This window comes from Bubalus kerabau, chromosome 14 (genome assembly GCF_029407905.1).
Source record: "Bubalus kerabau isolate K-KA32 ecotype Philippines breed swamp buffalo chromosome 14, PCC_UOA_SB_1v2, whole genome shotgun sequence".
NCBI lineage: Eukaryota > Metazoa > Chordata > Mammalia > Artiodactyla > Bovidae > Bubalus > Bubalus kerabau.
The window spans coordinates 60,304,636-60,326,852 of record NC_073637.1 but is presented as its reverse complement, the minus strand read 5'-3'; the positions used below and the strand labels follow the sequence as shown (position 1 = coordinate 60,326,852).

The following is a 22,217-nucleotide window of genomic DNA, read 5'->3' as shown; positions in this document are numbered from 1 at the left end:
TATTTTCCTCTCTGTAATATTCAAATCCCAGAATCTATCAACTTACCATAGATTCTGGAGACACTATGATCTCTTCTGTATTAATGGGTCTCAAACTCCAGTGCATATTGGAATCACCTGGGGAGTTTTTTTTTAATGTACTCGTACTCATACTCATAGTAAGTCATATTAATAGCCCATACACCCAGTATGATGTATTAAGATGAGCTACAGTGTCACCTGTGTGGTATGCGTCCGGAAAGGGTATAACCCAGTCAAATCATGAGAAAACACCAGGCCGATCCAGTTGAGTGGCATTCTGTGAAATGCTTGGCCGGCATGCTTCATATAGTTAACGTTACATGAGTTTCACCTTTTAAAGACTTGTTTATTTGTTTATTTTTGGCTGTGCTAGGTCTTTGTTGCTGCACAGACTTTTCTCTAGTTGTGGCGAGCCGGGGCTACTCTCTGGTTGCGGTGTGTGGGCTTTGCATTGCGTTGGCTTCCCTTGTTCCAGAGCACGGTCTCTAGGGTGCGTGGGCTTCAGTAGTTGTGGCATGTGGGCTCAGTAGTTGAGACTCAGTGCTTGTGGTGCACAGGCTTAGTTGCTCCCTGGGCTAGTGGAATCTTCCTGGATTAGGGATTGAACCCATCCATGTCCCCTGCACTTGCAGGTGGATTCTTCACCACTGAGCTACCAGGGAAGCCTGAATCTCACCTTTATTTTCATGATCTAATGCAGAGTCCTCTGAACCAGGCTGGTAATATTTGCAAAAGACATAGATTAGCTAAAATATTCTATCAGTGTTATTTTCTGATCTTGATAGTTATACTGTGATTATATAAGATGTTAATGTTAGAGACAGCTGGGTGAAGGCTATATGGTAATCTTCTGTACCCTTGTCACAACTTTTTTGTAAATCTACAATTACTTAAAATAAAAAGCTTTCTAAAAAACTTTTTAAAAATGTCACTTATGTCACTCCCAGGTTTTCTGATTTAACTTGTCTGGGTCGAGACCTTGGAAACTCAGGACTTTAAAAATTTCCCCAGGTGATGCCAGTGAGCAGACAAGCAGAGAACCAGTGCTCTAAACCAGCAGTACTTGAATTTGCCTGTCCATTAGAACCTCTTGGAAAGATTTTTTTAAATCCCAGTGCTCAGCCTTTCGGAGAAGGCAATGGCACCCCACTCCAGTACTCTTGCCTGGAAAACCCCATGGACGGAGGAGCCTGGTACGCTGCAGTGCATGGGGTCGCTGAGGGTCGGACACGACTGAGCGACTTCACTTTCACTTTTCACTTTCATGCATTGGAGAAAGAAATGGCAACCCACTCCAGTGTTCTTGCCTGGAGAATCCCAGGGACGGGGGAGCCTGGTGGGCTGCCATCTATGGGGTCACACAGAGTCAGACACGACTGAAGCAACGCAGCAGCAGCAGCAGCAGCAGCTCAGCCTTTCCCCCAGATTGAATTAGAATATCTAGGGTTTGGACCAAGGCATTGATGCTTTTTAAAAGCTCTTCACATAATTCTATGCAAAATGTGGTTGAAAATTGCTGCTGTAAGCTAATGTTCCCAAATGTGCATGATCGTAAGCATATCCTGGAATATTCCATGATCATGACAATGGCCGTAAGCATTTTAATATAGACTTAGGTGCTCCAAACCTACTGAATCAATATTCAGAGGAGAAGAGTATTTTTAATATTCAGCCAGGTGAATTTTATGATCAGAAAAGTTTGGGAAACATACAAATTATCTAGAAATACTAAAGTTGGTGTAGATTCTGGCAGTGAAGGCTGAAGCTCTACAGAGAGAGACTTTTCCTTATTCTACCAACAGGAAAAGAAAGGGTATAAATGATGGGCTACAGAGGAAATCCATGGATGATAAATCCCCCAACTTGGATAGAATGTAAGTTTGGCCATTATTTATTTAATAGTGATTTACTGGGGAAGGAGTAATGAACAGGCAAGTCCCTGACCTCACAGAAGTGGTAGTGCATTCCAGTGGTAGAGGGATACAAATGATAAACAAGCAACTTCATAAGTGAGTGTGATAATGTCAGATAAATTACACTTAAAAATAATTTTAAAACAACCCAGATGTTCATCAACAGATGCATGGATTAACAAACTGTGGTATACACACCACAATGGAATATTATTTATCCATAAAAGAATGAAATATTGATACATGCTACAGTGTAGATGAACTTTGAAAATCTTAATGTTAAGTAATATAAACCAAACACAGTAAGTCACATGTTATATGACTCCTATATTAAATGTGTAGGAAACGTCAGTCCATACAGATAGAACATACATTATTGATCGCCAGGGGCCAGTGCAGGTGATGAAATGGTGAGCTACTTCTTCATACATGTGGCATTTCCTTTTGGAGCTATGAAAATATTTTGAAAGTAGTTAGAAGTTAGCTGCACAGCCTTTCAAATGCACCAAATGCTACTGAATTGTTCACTTTATAATAATTTTATGTTATGTGAACAATAGCTCATAAAAATAGTAATAATTTTTTTTAAATTTAATATGACAACATCATAGAGAAAAGTAGATGGTGGATGGATCCTCCAGATTGGGCCACCAAGGAAAGCATTGCCCAAGGAGTTACTTTTGAATTAAGACCTAAAGGATGGAAGAAGCCAGTCATGTAAACTTCAAGGGGTAAAGAATCCCAAATGCAGGGAATAGCAAATACCAAGGTCCTGAGGTGGGAATGAGCTACACATATAGGAGGAAAGGAAAAAGGCCAGCATGGCGAGGGAAGGGAGAGTGGATGAAGTTACCAGGGACAGTTGAGGTAGGTCATAAGGGAACTTATAGACCATAGTAGAGAGTTTTAGCAGCCACCATTTGAAGCTAATTATATATAGTGTGTGTATATGTGAACACATGTATATGTAGTTAGTGTATATAGAACATGGATTGTTGGAGACAAGGTAGGAAGCAGAAACACCAGCTAAGATGCTGTTTCAGTGTAGCAGGGAAGTAGTAACTTGGAGTCAAATGATAGTCACAGAGAGAGATAGAAGTGAATGGATTCAGAATCTGTTTGAAGAGTGTGTTGATGGAACAGATGTAGAGACGTGAGAGTTGGAAAGAGGCACAGGTGGGAGGTTCGAGGTATCTGAGCATGTTTGTTTCCGTATTTCAGATAGGGTGGAATTTTCAGATAGGAGGAGAATTTTGAGGGAGAATGAATATGTTTGATGCCTTTCAAGTCCCAAGGTATCCTTGTGACCCTAGAGAATTCTGTCTTATCTTGATCCATGTCAGGAGTATCTAGACATTGAATTATTAAATGCTAAAGATGAGTACCTGTTTCAGTTATTAGTCATAACTGGCTTTGTTCAAAGAAGTGAGATAGGTGTCTTTATTTAATCACAACAGGGATTTTTTTGGTTGGTGTTTTCTGTGTTACATGTGTCCCTGAAGCCATTTGGGAATTACAATCAAGCTGAATTTCACAACGAAGATTCTTTATATGTGTTCAGTTCTTAATGCACAAATGCATGGAGTTACCGTAGAGATGAATAATTGAGATAAACGTCGGTGCTTTTCTGTAGACATCACTCAGACCTGCTCCGCTGGTGGCCATCTTCCTGCTTCTCACAGACCCTGTGAGTATCCAGTTGTGAACTTCGTGTTTCTTCATCAAGAGCTCATTTGATAACACACCTGCCTTCCTTGGCATCACCCACTCCTTCCTTGAACCCAGGTTCTTTTTTTCTCCTGCTCACCACTGAACTTCAGTGATTAAGGGTCGAGGAAAGCCTGGCAGTTCCTAGAAGAGGAAGGGCCATGTGGTCCCCCTACATTTCCTCCCTTTTCTTTTACCCCAATGCTTGCATTGAGGAGGTGGTGTCCTAATGTTGCCCTTCTAAGAATGCCTCCTGCAAGCCAACCTGATTACTAGCAGCATTTCGGAAGAAGCACAGCTGTAACTGCACACCTCTAAGCTGTCATTTTGTAACAACTGCAGATCTGATCAGGAATCTTTACAAAGGAGGAGCATGGTATCTCCTTCCTTATTTGAATTTATTTGTTCTTACATTGGTGTTTAAAATGAAAAAATGTGTGAAAACAAATTTGGCATGTTATTTGAGGGAATTCACGATTTCCATATTCAGTGGAAATAATTTTCCAGTCTCTTTCCTGTGAAAAACCACCAGCACCATGCTGATAAATATGGAATAGTAAGTGTCCTTGTCAGAAAGCAGGCTTATCTGATACTTTTCTACTTATCTGACTATCTTCTTATGTGATACTTTCTACACTTTTGTAGAAAGTGTAGAAAAATAAACTCTGCTTACACAAACTATTTATTAAATTAATATATTATGTCTAGGTTCGTTCCTGTATTTGTTAGAAACAATTTGCCAATATGTATTGTTTAATATCTCCATAACTTGAGAAAATAATTTATACCTATATCTATATTTTTTCTGTATTTATCATCTATATCCATTCTTGGCTTATGCAGTAATATACAACATGAGTAAAATAAACTGAGAACTAAATACACTGAGTAAATTTCCTTTTCTAGAACAGTGGCTTCTGCCATATCATGCTCTAGAACTTGAAATTTGCCTCAGAGTAGCTAATGCCCTGAAAAAAACCTCAGTTGCCCACATAAAAGTATTTTATTTCAAATACACAGTTTACTAAAGCAGCTTGATTGATAGCATCAGGTCTAATGCTGATAGCTTAAGATGAACAATGTCAGATTCATGATCACCAAAGAATAAGATTTAGCTTTGGGACCAGGGACCAGGCTTGATCACTCAAGAACTTTTAGTATCAGAGTTTTATTAAAGTAAGAAAAGGGTCAGAGAAAGCTTCTGACATAGACATCTGAAGGGGAGCAGAGAAGGCCCCCCAGCTAGTCTTATCCAGGCCTTATATACTTTTTTCAGACCCACTCCCACAACATACATCTTAAATTAATAAGATCAAGACTAGTGGAGAAGGCAATGGCACCCCACTCCAGTACTCTTGCCTGGAAAATCCCATGGATGGAGGAGCCTGGAAGGCTGCAGTCCATGGGATTGCTGAGGGTCGGACACGACTGAGCGACTTCACTTTCACGCATTAGAGAAGGAAATGGCAACCCACTCCAGTGTTCTTGCCTGGAGAATCCCAGGGATGGGGGAGCCTGGTGGGCTTCTGTCTACAGGGTCGCACAGAGTCGGACACGACTGAAGTGACTTAGCAGTAGCAGCAATAGAAAGATCTTACCAGACCCACTCCCATAATATACATTTTAAGATGACAGGATTATTCAGAAGGTTCTTATTAAGGAGAAACATGTCCTTGAGCAAAATACATTGTTACATTGATTAAGACAAAGAAATGTAGAAAAATGTCTTTTTCTCCTTGAGAGCCCCTGACCCTTTTAATCCTTCTTGAGGGCTCCAGACCCCTTTTCCTCCTTCAGGACCCTTGACTTCTTATCAACCTGCCTAGGAATTGACTCTCTCATTGCCAACCTACTTATTCATGTGATGCATAAAATGAATATACTAGTCATAATAAGTGAGTCTTAGGCTCAGTTTTCTCAAATGATGCTAAGGTTTTTTCCCAAGGTTTCAATTAAGTGTGAACTGAAGACTTTCTAGCCTCTGCTTATAATCAGCTTAATAAAATAACTTAGGACAAATTCTGAGCTTAACTACATGTTCTGGTTTGAAATGAAGCATTGTCATAGAGTAAGAGGTGACTATGGCAATACTGAGGAAATTGGAGATTAGTAGGATAATATAGCGGAGAAGGCAATGGCAACCCACTCCAGTACTCTTGCCTGGAAAATCCCATGGATGGGAGGGGCCTGGTAGGCTGCAGTCCATGGGGTCGCTAGGAGTCGGACACGACTGAGCAACTTCACTTTCACTTTTCACTTTCATGCATTGGAGAAGGAAATGGCAACCCACTCCAGTGTTCTTGCCTGGAGAATCCTAGGGACGGAGAGCCTGGTGGGCTGCCATCTATGGGGTCGCACAGAGTCGGATACGACTGAAGCGACTTAGCAGCAGCAGCAGCAGGATGCTGTAGACATAATATTGGAGAAGGAAATGGCAAACCACTCCAGTATTCTTGCCTTGGAGAATCACATGGACATAGGAGCCTATAGACCATGCAGTCACAAGAGTCAGACTCGACTGAGTGACTAAACCTAAATCTATAGGCATAATATATTTAAATGTTACATTTGCTCATCTAACAGGATATTGAATAGAGACCACCATAGTGTAATTTTCTCTTCTACTTAAGGCAGTTCTAAATTATTATTTATTCTGGCATAAGTTCTACAAGTCCTTCAGCTTACCAGTATACTGGTATGGTTCATGTATGTAAGAATCTTTTCTTTTGGGGATATATATACACACATAGATGTATACATGAGATATAAGTCAGTGTATCATTCCTAAGACTGGATGACTATCCAATGAAAGGAAATCAGTTTTCTATGATCTGGGGAGTTCCCTCAGACTAGGATTCAAGCCACATTGCTGTGTTGGAAAAGTATATGAGCAGAATCTTCTAGGAAGAAGATGAAATTAGCTAGAGTATGAAGTTATCCACACATCTATTTAAGCCAAGACTTTGCCTCTGAGGAAAATTTGCAGTGTCCATTTGGAAAGTAAGTTCTATTCAGCTGTAGGTTTAGTAAAGAACAGAAGCAGAGCAGTGGAAGTTCTCTAAGCTTGGCTGGAGATTAAAATGAGAAAAAAAAGTTTATGGAAATGTTAACAGATGTGGGGTGGAAGACATAAACAGACATTTCTCCAAAGAAGATACACAGATGGCCAAGAAACACAAGAAAAGATGCTCAGCATCACTAATTATTAAATAAATGCAAATCAAAACTATCACACCAGTCCGAATGGCCATTATCAATAACTCTAAAAACAATAAATGCTGGAGAAGGTGTGGAGAAAAGGTAACCTTCTTACACTGTTGGTGAGAATGTAAACTGATACAACCACTATGGAGAACAGTATGGAGTTTCCTTAAAAAACTAAAAATAGAACTACCATAGGACCTGGAAATCCCACTCCTGGGCATATACCTGGAGAAAACCGTTAATTCAAAAACATGCATGCACCCCAATGTTCATTGCAGTACTATTTACAGTAGCCAGAAGATGGAAGCGACCAAAATGTCCATCAGCGGAGGAGTGGATGAAGATGTGGTACATATATACAATGGAATATTACTTAGCCATAAAATGGGATGAAATTGTACCATTTGCAGAGAAACATTGCTACTGTTGTTCAGTTGCTTGGTCATGTCTGACTCTTTGCGACCCCGTGGACTACAGCATGCCAGGCTTCCCTGTCCTTCACTGTCTCCTTGAGTTTGCTCAAACACACGTCTATTGAGTCAATGATGCCATCCAACCATCTCATCCTCTGTCATCCCCTTCTCCTCCTGCCCTCAGTCTTTCCCAACATCAGGGTCTTTTCCAGTGAGTCAGCTCTTCACATCATATGGCCAAAGAATTGGATTACAGTTTTGTGTAATTTAATGAAACTTTGAGCCATGCCATGTAGGGCCACCCAAGACAGATGGGTCATGATGAAGAGTTCTAACAAAATGTGATCCACTGGAGAAGGGAAGGGCAAACCACCTCAGCATTCTTGCCTTGAGAACCCCATGAATAGTATGAAGAGATGGAGATATGGAGGAACCTAGAGATTGTCACACAGTGAAATAAGTCAGAAAGAGAAAAACAAATATCGTATAATATATCTTATATGTGGAATCTAGAAAAATGGTTCAGATAAACTTATTTGCAAAGCAGAAATAAAGACACAGATATAGAGAGTAGACATATGGATACCAAGGGGAGAAGGAGGGTGGGATAAATTGGGAGATTGGGATTAACATATATACACTGCTGTGTATAAAATAGATGACTAATGAGAACCTATTGTCTAGCACAGGCAATTTCTCAATGCTCTGTGATGACCTAAATGGGAAGGAAATGCAAAATAGAGGAGATACACGTATACATATAGCTGATTGACTTTGCTGTGCAGCAGACACTTATAAAGCAACTGTACTCCAATAAAAATTAATTTTAAAATTCCCCAAAGATGCCAAGTGCCTGAGCCTTACTGCAGAATGCATATTCTTGTTAGCACCAGCAGTATCTAAGAACTCTATGAAGGCATTAGGCATGACCCTTGCCTAGTAGAGCTCTCTTGATAATAATAGCATTTATAAAGTCCAGAAAAGAGTAAAAGTAGACTGAGGACATGGGAAGAAGCAGATTGAAACCCCAACATTCCGTGCCCTTGTTACTTGCCTATGGGTACAACTTGTTGGGTTGGCAAAAAAGTTAATTCGGGTTTTCCTGTAATATCTATGGAAAATCCGAACAAACTTTTGGCCAACCCAATAGAAAGCTAGAAAGTAATGAGGCTGCACAAACCTGTTTTGTATTGTGCTTTCATTTAAGACTCTGGATTTAGGCATCTCTGGGAAGAACAAACCAGTGTTCTGTAGTGTTGAAGAATACACATTTTTATGTTTAAAATTATGTTATCATCTTTAAGATCAGAAGCTGTAGAACTCAATGATAAGCATAAGCTTTGATATCAAATGACAGAATCTGTGTTCACATCCTGGTTCTGCCTTTATTTTCTGCGTGACCTCGGCTGAATACTTCATCTCTCTCTCCATTTATTTCCTCTGTAAAGCAGAGTCATTTAGATTCTCATCATTAACTGAGATCATGCATCAACAGCTGAGCATAGTAGGACAGCTAATTGTCCTTAAAAAGCAAGAGGCACAAAAAAGTGACTTCAGCAAAAGCTGCCCAGAAGCCGCTTGTGCAAGATGACCATGTAATGCCAGGCCCGTGTTTTATATAATCTTTGCTCACCAATTATGCAATATCTTCGCTGGTGTTGCCTCACAGTTGCTTGGCTGTGTGTATGCTTCACTGCTAAATGTTCTAACTCACTATGCTTCCTAATAGCTATCTGAGCTTTCCTTCCATAGCTTCAGGCCACAGCTTCCTGTTCTCTCATCTGAAACTGAGCAATTCCCTTCTCTCATTAATTTTGTAACCTTGAAGCTACTGAAGCAGTCTGAGCAAATACCCACCTGCGGTTTTCTTTTTTATCTAAATTCCTGTGAATTGGAATTCTTTCCTCTTCTTCATACATCCATACACACACACACACACACACACACACACACACACAGAAACTCAAATTCCTTTTTTTTTTAGTGTTGACTCTAATTGTTGTTAATGAAGCATTTTCTATATTAAGCCCTTCCAATTAATTAATTAATTTTTTTTCTTCTTCTAAAGAAAGAGACATAACTCATTACCTGAAAAGCTGATCAGTAAGATTTAAAGAAACTTTCCCCTTTATAGTACTTGAAACCATTTAAATTTTTTGCCATAATGAGGTAGCTGAAGCATGGTAAATAAATCCATATGTAGTGGTACGTTAGTGCTCAGTATTTTAAATTTTAAAATTTAAAATCAACTTTTAAGTATACAAAGCATATAGTTAAGTGTTATGTTACCCTCAGAGGCTATTATTCTGGCCTGGGTTTCTTCCAAATGATGACCACTTGGCATTGACAGCAAAGTCAAATGATTAATATTTCCTGGACATGTTTATCTGAAGCACAGAAGTAGCAGATACTGGCTGTCAATAAAACTATGGTTTGTGAAATTCTGCTTATTTATTGGTAACTGTCTTATTACATATAGCTCCTAGGAAGAGAAAGAAGCAAATATTTTGCTGCTGCTGCTGCTAAGTCACTTCAGTTGTATCTGACTCTGTGCGACCCCATAGACGGCAGCCCACCAGGCTTCCCCATCCATGGAATTTTCCAGGCAAGAACACTGGAGTGGGATGCCATTGCCTCCTCTGTATTTCCCCCTAGATTCCATTTATTGAATTTATCACATAGGATGCTTTGGGACTCAGCATATATTCTCCATCTCTGCAAGCACCCAAGTTGAGCTAAGGGAAAATGCGGCAAGGATCAACACTTACGGTCCCCTGAGCACCAGTCAAGTCCAGTGTCACACACGTTGGTAACAGACCCTCCTATCTGAAATGGGATGTTTGTTGTGACAGTTCTTATTTGTTTTAGGAGAAAATGCTCCATATTAATAAAGAAGGAAAAATCAAGGAGTAATTTAAACATAACTAAGAAACTGAAGACACATCAGCAAACTAAAGTATATTGCATGTTACTACAGATGTTCACATCAGTGATTTGACGTCAGATATAACTGGCTTTGAATTCTGGCTTTATCACTGATTAGATTTTGTAACTGGTGAAGAAGTCATCTCAGATCTCTAAATCCTGTTTTCTCACATTCAGAGTGGGAATAACAGTCACTTCATTGAGTTACTGTGAAAATTATATGAGAGATGAGCTCCCATTTCTGGGACATGTGCTTGGAAAAGCTAGCTTCCTTCTTGAAGCTTCCCACTTCCTCCTCTGGGAAGTAAAGGTCATAGCTCTCTTGTAAGAGTTAGCTGCTGATGCACAACCAACCAACCCCAAAGCCAGTAGCTTAAACAACTGTTTATCGAGCTCACAGTTCTTGCAGTTGGAAATTTAGGTAACACTGAGCTGGGTGGTTTATTCAGGCTTCATCTGGGCTCTCCTGCTTCTCATGCTCAATCAAAATAGTCGATTTTTATGAAAATGTATGTATTTTAGCCCCACTCAGAATCAGTTCAGTTCAGTTCAGTCACTCAGTCGTGTCCGACTCTTTGCAACCCCATGAATCGCAGCACGCCAGGCCTCCCTGTCCATCACCATCTCCCAGAGTTCACTCAAACTCACGTCCATCAAGTCGGTGATGCCATCCAGCCATCTCATCCTCTGTCGTCCCCTTCTCCTCCTGCCCCCAATCCCTCCCAGCATCACAGTCTTTTCCAATGAGTCAGCTCTTCGCATGAAGTGGCCAAAGTACTGGAGTTTCAGCTGTAGCATCATTCCTTTCAAAGAAATCCCAGGGCTGATCTCCTTTAGAATGGACTGGTTGGATCTCCTTGCAGTCCATGGGACTCTCAAGAGTCTTCTCCAACACCACAGTTCAAAAGCATCAATTCTTCGGCGCTCAGCCTTCTTCACAGTCCAACTCTCACATCCATACATGACCACTGGAAAAACTACAGCCTTGACTAGATGGACCTTTATTGGCAAAGTAATGTCTCTGCTTTTGAATATGCTATCTAGGTTGGTCATAACTTTCCTTCCAAGGAGTAAGCGTCTTTTAATTTCATGGCTGCAGTCACCATCTGCAGTGATTTTTGGGCTCCATTCAGAATAGTGATAGTCAAAATATTTAACAGCCACTTTGGCAGAAGCTCAAACCAATCAAATTCAATTGCAGGGCTGGATGCCCCCTGCAAGGAGACTGTTAATTCTTTAGTTCCTGGGTCATCAGTTGGCCAGAGGGGCCAAACTGGGGAGCCTGGACTGTGAGGGAGAGGGCTGGCTGGGGGAGGGGTGCAGTAGCTATAGATTGGCCAATACAAAAGTTTCTGATACAAACTGGCTGAATGTTAGCCCTGTCCCATCCATATTATAATCTTCTTCCTGTCCAAGTTGTCCCAACTCTCTTGATAGCTCATCACTGATGTACTGTACCTTGCAATTAGCACTGGTGCCCCCTACATCTTGACACCAGGGATGCTGCTTACATCCTTGTGTCTGTCCATCTCACCTCTCCCAAATTCCAATAAACCCACATCAATAACAAGCACAGGTTAGATACATGCTTCTTTGAAACAGGGCGATGATTCTTCATTGGGGAAAAGATGGCAATGGTTGGCTTAGGAAAAAACATATTAAACATTCCGATATTTTACCAGTCCTGCTTGTCAGGTGGGACAGAAAAAGTCCAATTATTTTTCATCATAATAGATAATAAAACTAAAGTTGGTAGAGATTTGCCCAATTCTCAAAATGGGAAGAGATCCACCCCATTTCAAAAAGCATTATGGATTAAAAACATTGAGAAACATAAAACTGAAGGTTATGTGTAGAAAGCCAGAATCTCTGAGGTGGAACGTGGGAGTCTGTATTTCAAACAAGTCTTACTGACACTGAAGTTGAAAAATCATTGGCCCCAAGTGGTCCACAGTATTGAGGAGGGGCAGGTGTGAAGAGTCGGACACGACTGACTGACTGAACTGAACTGAACTGAGTTGTGTAAGGGCATTAACCTAAGTAAAAAAACAGGGATGTCAGCAGGTTTGAGCTATACACTGGAAACAGAGGTCTGTCCCACAAACTGGGCGGGGTCTTTCCTTGAACTCCTTTTGCAAAGCCCCTCCTGATAAGCCTGTTCTGATAGCACTGATGCTCCTAAGTGATTTGTTTTACCTCTTTGGGAATTGTATATAGCTGACCAAGATTCCTGGTAGCAGGCATCTAGAGGTAGTTCCTGCCCCAAACTTTGACAGGTAACCTATTAGGACTCTGTTGAAGTCCCTCCATGCCCTGGAATTCCCATCTGCTGAGGAGGGAATCTGCCTGAATGTCTTGGGCTTCAGATTCTGTACAGCTCACTTGCCAAGTGCCATGACAAGTAACCGGGATTTTTCGGGTAAGAGTGCTGGAGTGGATTGCCACTTCCTTCTCCAGGGGATCTTCCCAACCCAGGAATTGAACCTGGGTCTCCCAAATTGCAGGCAGACGCTTTACTGTCTGAGCCACCAGGGAAGCCCATGACAAGTACATGCCACCCTGTAATTAGCCTATCTCATTTGTATTCAATTGGCCACAACAAACTTGACTGAAGAACTTGAATCTCTCCTGCAATTATTTTGTTTTCACACTCTCTGTATCTCATAAGGGGTAGGAAGAAGAGGCAAGGGGGATCTTTGTCTTTTATAAATGCATGCTGTGCATAGAGAGATAGCTGGGATGTTGAATTTATTTAGATTCAAGACAGGTGGAACAAAGACTTCAGGTAAGTTCTCGGGTTTTAAAAAGATTACTCATGGCTTCACCAGATGCTCTGCAATTTCATCAGCACTGTGTGCTTTATAAAGATTCTGCCTCAAGAAGAGGAGACACTTGTTTGATGCCATGGCTTTTGTTTTGTGCTTAGCTCAGTGAGGAAAGGGTTCAGATACATTTTTTAGCCTCATCTGTCTGTGGTGTTTTCTATAAACTGATTTCCATATAATTTCCCAAATAAGGAGTTACTTCTCTGAAGTTGGCCTGCAGAAATTCATTGTAATACTAAATATAAATGCTGTTAAATGGGGTAGCATTTAGAAACTCTTGTTTGTCCGTCAGAATAGTAAATAAATTACATAACTTAAAAGTTGTGTCTATTATGCATTTCTTCAAAACAGAGTATTCAGAAAGAGTCAATAAAGGTAATGAAAACTAAGTAAGGGTAAGGAAAGAAAATAATTTTTAAAAATAATTTTTGTGACTTTCCATTCCAGTTGCTAATAAACACAGTATATCTTCAATTAAAATGTAAATGAAATTCACTGCGTAAAATATATCTGGATGATACGTTATCACTGAATAATTTGCAAACAGCCACTGAGTAATGACCAAAAGAAAGTAGAATTATTGCCTAATGACTCACACTATGATATTTTATGATCATTTCTCCCTAGTGCTAGGAGAATGTGATGCTGGACAAGTTGCGTAGCCTCCCAGAGTTTCTGCCTTCCCACCTCTAATATGAGGAAATAGAAACCCATGATGTACAAGATCTTTTCCTGATCTAAACTTTTGTGGCTTTTTAGGTCATTGACTTTATTATACCCTGTTTTCTTCTGCCCTGCTGGCCAAGGTAATGAAAGGAGGACTGATTTTGGACATAGATATGATTTCAGATCTTGTCTCCTCACTTTCTAGCTGTGTGAACATGAACAAAATACCTTTTCCATGATTGCTGATGTGTAACAAATGGAGATCACCTACCTGGTGGAATTATGAATAAGGAAGTTAAAAACTCCAAGTACAGAATCTCTCACTTATGACTCAGCAGGTCCACCATAAATTGTACTCCTTTTCTTATCCTGCATCAGTTTGGAAATCTCAAATCTGCTTTTTCCATGACCTCTGACCTCTGGCCCCTACAGAAAAAGTTAGAGTTCTGGAGACTGAACTAGAAGGATGATAAAGTATAGAACAGTGACAGATGAGACCTAAAAGATCATTTTGTTTTTCTCCTGAGTTGTCTTGGTGAAAAGAGTAATGGCAGCTATAGAAATCAATTATCCAGTCTGACATTTCTTTTTCTTTTTGTCTATGAGGTCGTAATGGCTTTATTTTTTGTAAATGAAATGTACCTGAATCATGAGAAAGTGACATGCTTCCTAAATACTAGACAACCTTTTCTTTTTTCAAATGTTTATTAATGAAGTATAGTTGATTTACAATGTTGTGTTAATTTTTGCTGTACAGCAAAGTGATTCAGATATATATATATACACATATATATGTCCGTACACATACATCTTTTCCACATTCTTTTCCACTATGGTTTATCACAGAATATTGAATATAGTTCCCTGTGCTATATAGTAGGACCTTGTTGTTTATCCATCCTATATCTACTAGTTTGCATCCGCTAATCCCCGACTCCCAATCCATCTGTTCCCCATCCCTACTTGGCAACTGCAAGTATGTTCTCTATATCTGTGAGACTGTTTGTGTTCCATAGATAGGTTCGTTGGTGTCATATTTAAGATTCCAATTATAAGTGATGAAAGTGTTAGTCATGTCTGACTCTTTGTGACCCCATGGACCATAGTCCCCCAGGGTCCTCTGTCCATGGGATTATGCAGGTAAGAATACTGGAGTGGGTAGCCATGCCCTTCTCCAGGGAATCTTCCTGACTCAGGGGTTAAACCTGAGTCTTCAGCATTGCAAGTAGATTCTGAGCTACCAGGGAGGCCCCAATTATAAGTGATATCATGTGGTATTTGTCTTTCATTTAGTATGTAATCTCTAGCTCCACCCATGTTGCTGTAGACAACTTTTTCTCATTGCCCCTTTTCACCAATTTTTTGTTATTGCTGGCTGTTGTATATCCCAATTTTTTCATTAAAATAACATAATTATGTGTTCATTATACAAAGTACCAGAAAATATAAACAAATAGAAGAAATGAGGCATAAACACACTCTCCAGAGAGAACTACTTTATATAATTTGCCAGATTTTCTAACTACATGTAATCTGTATATCAAAATGAAAGTAAAAGTCACTCAGTTGTGTCCAACTCTTTGTGACCCCATGGACTATACAGTCCATGGAATTCTTCGGGCCACAATCCTGGAGTGGGTAGCCTTTCCCTTCTCCAAGGGATCTTCCCAACCCAGGGATTGAACCCAGGTCTCCTGTACTACAGATGGATTCTTTACCAGCTGAACCATCAGGGAAACCCAAGAATACTGGAATGGGTAGCCTATCCCTTCTCCAACGGATCTTCCTGACCCAGGAATGGAACCAGGGTCTCCTGCACTGCAGGCAGATTCTTTACCAGCTGAGCCACCACACTTTAACAAAATTGGTTGATGTAAGATTCTAAGATGAGCAGCAGTATGTGTGCTCTGCAACGACTGGGATGTGCTTCGATTTGTTCACTGCTGTTGCTACAGCATCTGGACATGCCAATCACAGAGGAGATTCACAATAATCTTTTTAACTACTATATTCCTATATATATATATATTTTGTACCAATAAATGTGATTCTGTAGCATCATTTTCAATGATTATATAGTATCATATAGTATAGATATATTGCAACTTAATTGATCCTCTGTTATGGGACTTCAAAGATTTTGTTCGTTCATGTTTACCTACAAGAGTATTTTAAGCAAAACCCATGCAATTAAACCTATGCATTTCTCCTTCTTTATGACTTTGTTAGGATAAATATATCCTTTGTTAGGATAAATTCGAGGTGGGAATCACCAAGTTCAAGTAACCCACTCACAATTTTAGAAACTTATTACATATTTCCAGATTACTTTTCAGAAGATTATGTTGATTCACAATCCAGTCAACAGAGATTGACTGTTTCCCTGTCACTCTCATAGATTATTAGGTGTTGTATGCTCAGTCATAGCTGATTCTTTGTGGCCCCATGGACTGTAGTTCACCAGACTCCTCTGTCCATGGAATTTTCCAGATAAGAATGCTGGATTGGTTACCATTTCCTACTACAAGGAATCTTCCCAACCCAGGGGTTGTCTCTTGCGTCTCCTGCGTTGACAGGCATGTTATTTACCACGAGCACCACTATTAGGTGTTATGTTGAAAAAAATTAAAAACTAATTTAAAAAGTTGATCACTAAATACTAAATGTTTAAAATACTTATTTCTACATGCTACATAACCAGCCTAGGACATCTTTCCAAACACTTTTTATGAGACATAAGATCAAGTAACCCAGAAAGGATAAAATCTTGCTAAAACAGTGTGTAGAGTTCTGTTTTGTTTGTTTCACTGATTTGGTTAACTTTGGAGAAATGACAAGAAAGTCCCCATACATATTCCATTGATATTCACATCAATACTCTCACTTTGACATCCTACCCTTCTACTTTAAAATCATTTTCAGTAAACCATATTTCACATTTATGTAGTTTGACAGTGCCCATTTAAGTCAATCCCAAACTGTTATGAAATCCAGAAACACTATAAAACTTTGTGAAATGTTTGTAAGCCTGTTTGATGTTTTCCTCTTAAAGAATCAAATGTGAAATGTCTGTGTGGGAGCTGTTTTACCAAGGTAAATATTATTTATATCTCTAGGTGCGAATGCTTTAAAATAACCAGAACACATTGCAGCTGAATGTGGCCTTACATAATTTTCACAGCTACTACATTCTTGTCAATATGCTGTCATGGTATGGCTCTGATGGTGTGACCCCCTGACCATGATTGTGACTCACATTTTTATTATCCACCCTTCCTTATGTGAACAACAAATATGAGAATATCCAGTCTGCTTCCTAGTGTGCTCTGACTTTGACATTCAGGAAAACCGTTAATGCTACTTCTACTGTGTCTGTCTTGAGATTTCAGATTTCCACCCCACACCCCCTTGAAGATATTTCTAGGCTACATATGTTGCAAGTACAAAGTCAGTGGCATTGTATTGGGTTCACCAAAGTGAATTTTTCCATAGGATGTTACAGAAAAACCCGTACAAACTTTTTGGCCAGCCCAATACTTTCTGTGGGCTTCCTAGGTGGCTCAGTGGTAAAGAATCCACCGGCCAAGCAGAAGACACAGGTTTGGTCCTTGGATTGGAAGATCCCCTGAAGAAGGAAGTAGCAACCCACTCCAGTATTCTTGTCTGGGAAATCCCATGGACAGAGGAGCCTGGCAGGCCACAGTTCATGGGGTCACAAAGAGTCAGACATGACTTAGTGACTGAACAACAACACCAAAATACTTTCTGTATTGCATAGAGCTCAACTTTAAGTGATCAGTTTATGATTACCAAGAGCTTTAGACATGAGTTTGCTATTTAAGAAGCAGCTCAAAGAGAGCTAGTTGACAACATGAATAATCAAGAAAGAGGTTGGGGTAATATTGTGAAGATTTAGAGAAGGGAGGAGCAAGCGCATTTAAAAAGAAGAGTTAAACAGGAAGCTGAGAGAAAAAAAACAGGAAAGTTGAACTTCATTGCCTTCTAGAAAATGATGATATAAAAGTCGGCAAAGAAGCTGGCCTCTATCTGCAGGGGAAGAAGGTTATTATGGAAAAGAAAGTTGCCAAGAAATCAAGGGAAAAATTACAGTAAGAAAGCAGAAGAATGGCCAAGAATTTTGCTTTAATAATAGAGATAGATTTGAACTCTGAGACCCTGGCTAGCTTAAAGGGATGGGGAAAAACTCTGAAAACAGCTCTTTGATAAAGAATCATTTGAGTAATACTCCATTGTATATATGTACCACAGCTTTCTTATCCATTCATCTGCTGATGGGCATCTAGGTTGCTTCCATGTCCTGGCTATTATAAACAGTGCTGCGATGAACATTGGGGTACACGTGTCTCTTTCCCTTCTGGTTTCCTCAGTGTGTATGCCCAGCAGTGGGATTGCTGGATCATAATGCAGTTCTATTTCCAGTATGAGGTGGATGAAACTGGAACCTATTATACAGAGTGAAGTAAGCCAGAAAGAAAAACACCAATATAGTATACTAACACATATATATGGAATTTAGAAAGATGGTAACAATAACCCTGTGTATGAGACAGCAAAAGAGACACTGATGTATAGATCAGTCTTATGGACTCTGGGAGAGGGAGAGGGTGGGAAGATTTGGGAGAATGGCATTGAAACATGTGTAATATCATGTATGAAATGAGTCGCCAGTCCAGGTTCGATGCACGATACTGGATGCTTGGGGCTGGTGCACTGGGACGACCCAGAGGGATGGTATGGGGAGGGAGGAGGGAGGAGGGTTCAGGATGGGGAGCACAGGTACACCTGTGGCGGATTCATTTCGATGTTTGGCAAAACTAATACAATATTGTAAAGTTTAAAAAATAAAATAAAATTAAAAAAAAAAGAATCATTTGAGACAGCCTACTGAGGATAAAGATTGAGGAAAAATAGTTACTAGTTGTCAGACTGTTCAGATTTAGCACATTCATGTTTTTTTCTTTTTAAAAGTCAGTGCTGTCTGCCTTGTTTTGACATTGAAGTTATTTCCGAGTGGTCTGAAAAATTCTGTTTTTCAAAAACAAAATTTTAAGTCTTCAAGTTTTATAGAAATGTAAAGAGGTAGGTGTTGGCTAATGTTTCAAAAACTCACATATGAAATGATACCTCAATGTTTTTATTTGTTTGGAATTTATCAGTATTACTTATCTAAAGCAACCTAGTATAATAGAAAGAAACTGAGCTTCGGAGATTCAGTTCCCAGCACCGGGATTCACAGCTGTGTGACCATGGGGATCTTCTCTGAACTTCATTTTCTATGTCTGTTAATGGAGAACCTGACCTTCTCAGTTTTGAGATTAAACAAAACAGTATACATTGAATGCCTGACTCAAAGTAGACAGAGAATCAATAAAGATTTCTTTGCCTCCGCTTTCCCATGCAGTGTGGAGAGGGTTATTACAGAAGTTTATGAAAGTTAACTGTGAAATGGTGTAACTAGTTAAAAAACCAAGGACCACCTTTAAGAGGGGATTGGCGATATCCACGAATGTGAGGTGAGATTAGTGTTGGAGGTTAGCCCGGAATTTGCCTCACTTTCTTGCTGTCTTTATCAGGCCTGATCTGTCTGTTTAAATGGCAGCAGAAGGACCCATTTTTATGCCCTCTGCATTGCTTGTTTCTGCTTCTTCAGTGCTAACCCATTCTTTGTGAGCTTTCCACCTCAGCCCCAGGATGGCTACTTTAGTCCACATTCAGGTTTCTTTACAATTAACATGTCAGATCTGCATTAGCTAACAGTCTGTTGTGAATGGTTGTGAACTTGAGCTTGAATCTCATATATGCTATCTCATTTAGCAAAAAAGTGTACAGCTTTCCTACTCTCAAAACTCCTGAGCTTTGGCCTAAGTTAATCAGCTTAGAGCACTTGCCCACCCTTATCTCCATAAATGTATTGTGGTTGGATCTGGGTTAGGCCAATTAGTTTAGGTGTGAACCATTGATTCTTTAATTTGGAGGTCAAGCCAGTTACCATCAAAGTACATGGGTTGTGTTGGAGAGAAATGGAGTCAGTACAAGAATGGGAGTGCTTTTACTAGGGATCGAAGGAATATATGGTAGTAGGCTAAAGGACAGATGGGAAACTTTGAGTTTTATGTATATATGTATGAAAAAAATAACAAATATATTTATATATATTTGAAAAAAGAAAACTTGAAGTTTATCTTATACTTCTAGAGATGAAATTGGAGAAAGAGATTATTGAATTGAATTTTGTCTAAAGATAACAGAGACAATGTATTCAGTAATAATTCTGCTGCAGTAGGTAAGAAACACCAAATACTAACTTTACATATATATTTTTTGTTTGTTTGTTTTCTCATGTTTTAATGATGATTTAGAGAATCTAGAATAGATTTCTAGTGTATCCATTAGTCTTTCAAAGAAAGCCATTTTAAATGCTTGAGCAGTATTCAGTTGCAGTCAGTTTGTGGTTCAGTTCTCTTTGGGACAGCATCTAAGATACAAAGTAAAGCAAGATTTCTGTACACTTAAGATGTCAGGTCTGAAGTGCCTGACATTCCATTGTGAACAGTTGAGAACCTGATTCTCTTTTCAGCACTGGTGTCAAAAGTCAGGTCACCTGAAAGTGCTCCCAATATTATCCCAATAAATACTTTGAATTTTCTTCAGCAACTGAGTCTTAACCATATGTTATATGAGTGATATTTAATTTGGGAGAAAAAAAGGCATTCATTCATTGAAGGACCTTAAATGGCTTCTGGGACATCTGGTTTCAAGTAGCATGGCACTCTGTACCCTCAAATAGCTGTATTAATTGGCCTACAGAATGGGTTATTAAAGATTAGCTCTTTAAATGTTGAGAAATTGCTACTAAATATAGTGATTTTAGTTTTGGTGTAATTAATGGTGAACTAATCTTCTAAAAGTAATTAACTAAATCCAGCTGCTTCTGCCAGACAGAAGCAGCACGAGTTAAGAAACTAATTTGACTGTTGCTCTTTGTTTTCTGAATGTTGAGCTTTAAGCCAACTTTTCCACTCTCCTCTTTCACTTTCATCAAGAGGCTCTTTAGTTCTTCACTTTCTGCCATAAGGGTGGTGTCATCTGCATATCTGAGGTTATTGATATTTCTCCCGGCAATCTTGATTCCAGCTTGTGCTTCTTCCAGCCCAGCGTTTCTCATGATGTACTCTGCATAGAAGTTAAATAAGCAGGGTGACAATATACAGCCTTGATGTGCTCCTTTTCCTATTTGGAACCAGTCTGTTGTTCCATGTCCAGTTCTAACTGTTGCTTCCTACCTGCATACAGGTTTCTCAAGAGGCTGGTCAGGTGGTCTGGTATTCCCATCTCTTTCAGAATTTTCCACGGTTTATTGTGATCTACACAGTCAAAGACTTTGGCATAGTCCATAAAGCAGAAATAGATGTTTTTCTGGAGCTCTCTTGCTCTTTCGAAGATCCAGCAGATGTTGGCAATTTGATCTCTGGTTCCTCTGCCTTTTCTAAAACAAGCTTGAACATCTGGTTAGATGGGGAAACAGTGGAAACAGTGTCAGACTTTCTTTTGGGGGGCTCCAAAATCACTGCAGATGGTGACTGCAGCCATGAAATTAAAAGATGCTTACTCCTTGGAAGGAAAGTTATGACCAACCTAGATAGCATATTGAAAAGCAGAGACATTACTTTGCCAACAAAGGTCTGTCTAGTCAAGGCTATGGTTTTTCCAGTGGTCATGTATGGATGTGAGAGTTAGACTGTGAAGAAGGCTGAGCGCCGAAGAATTGATGCTTTTGAACTGTGGTGTTGGAGAAGACTCTTGAGAGTCCCTTGGACTTCAAGGAGATCCAACCAGTCCGTCCTAAAGGAAATCAGTCCTGGGTGTTCATTGGAAGGACTGATGCTGAAGCTGAAACTCCAATACTTTGGCCAGCTCGTTCAAAGAATTGACTCATTGGAAAAGACCCTGATGCTGGGAGAGATTGGGGGCAGGAGGAGAAGGGGATGACAGAGGATGAAATGGCTGGATGGCATCACCGACTCAATGCACATGAGTTTGGGTAAACTCCGGGAGTTGCTGATGGACAGGGAGGCCTGGTGTGCTGCGATTCATGGGGTTGCAAAGAGTTGGACATGACTGAGTGACTTAACTGAACTAATGATAAAGGCCAAATGAGTTTGTTTTTGTCCTATATAACAGTCTGAGGATAAGGAATCCCCTGGCCAGGTTTCTTAGTGTCAAGAGTACAGACTCCTAGTTCCTCTGGCATCTTAATATTCATCCTCCATCTCTTAATCTAAAAAGACTTCTCCAGTGTCCACTGCAGCATCTGCATTTCAGCCAGTGAAGAGATGAAATGGAGAGATGGGACAGACCTTTCCTTGTAGGAGCATGACCCAGAAGTTGCCACATTGCTGCTTTGTTTATTTCTCCCTGGCCAGAAACTAGTCACGTGGCCACCCCTTGACCCAAGGAAGGCTGGAAGACAAAGTCTTTTGTTGAACAGCCTTGCTCCTGGTTAAACCAAGTTTCTCTATAGG

At 39.9% G+C, this 22,217-nt stretch overlaps 1 protein-coding gene across 6 annotated transcripts in view; it reads left to right on the top strand.

Annotated features, from left to right (window-relative positions):
* Nucleotides 1-22,217, top strand: part of OXR1 (oxidation resistance 1) — a 440,707-nt gene that overhangs the window by 206,638 nt on the left and 211,852 nt on the right. The window contains exon 2 of one of the 6 annotated variants that reach the window (XM_055546457.1): nucleotides 1,824-1,895. The exons of the other annotated variants lie outside the window; for them this stretch is intronic. Within the exon in view, the coding sequence (XP_055402432.1) occupies nucleotides 1,841-1,895 (55 nt within the window). The 5' untranslated portion in view covers nucleotides 1,824-1,840. The remainder of the gene's footprint in view (nucleotides 1-1,823; nucleotides 1,896-22,217) is intronic. 6 annotated transcript variants of the gene reach the window in all.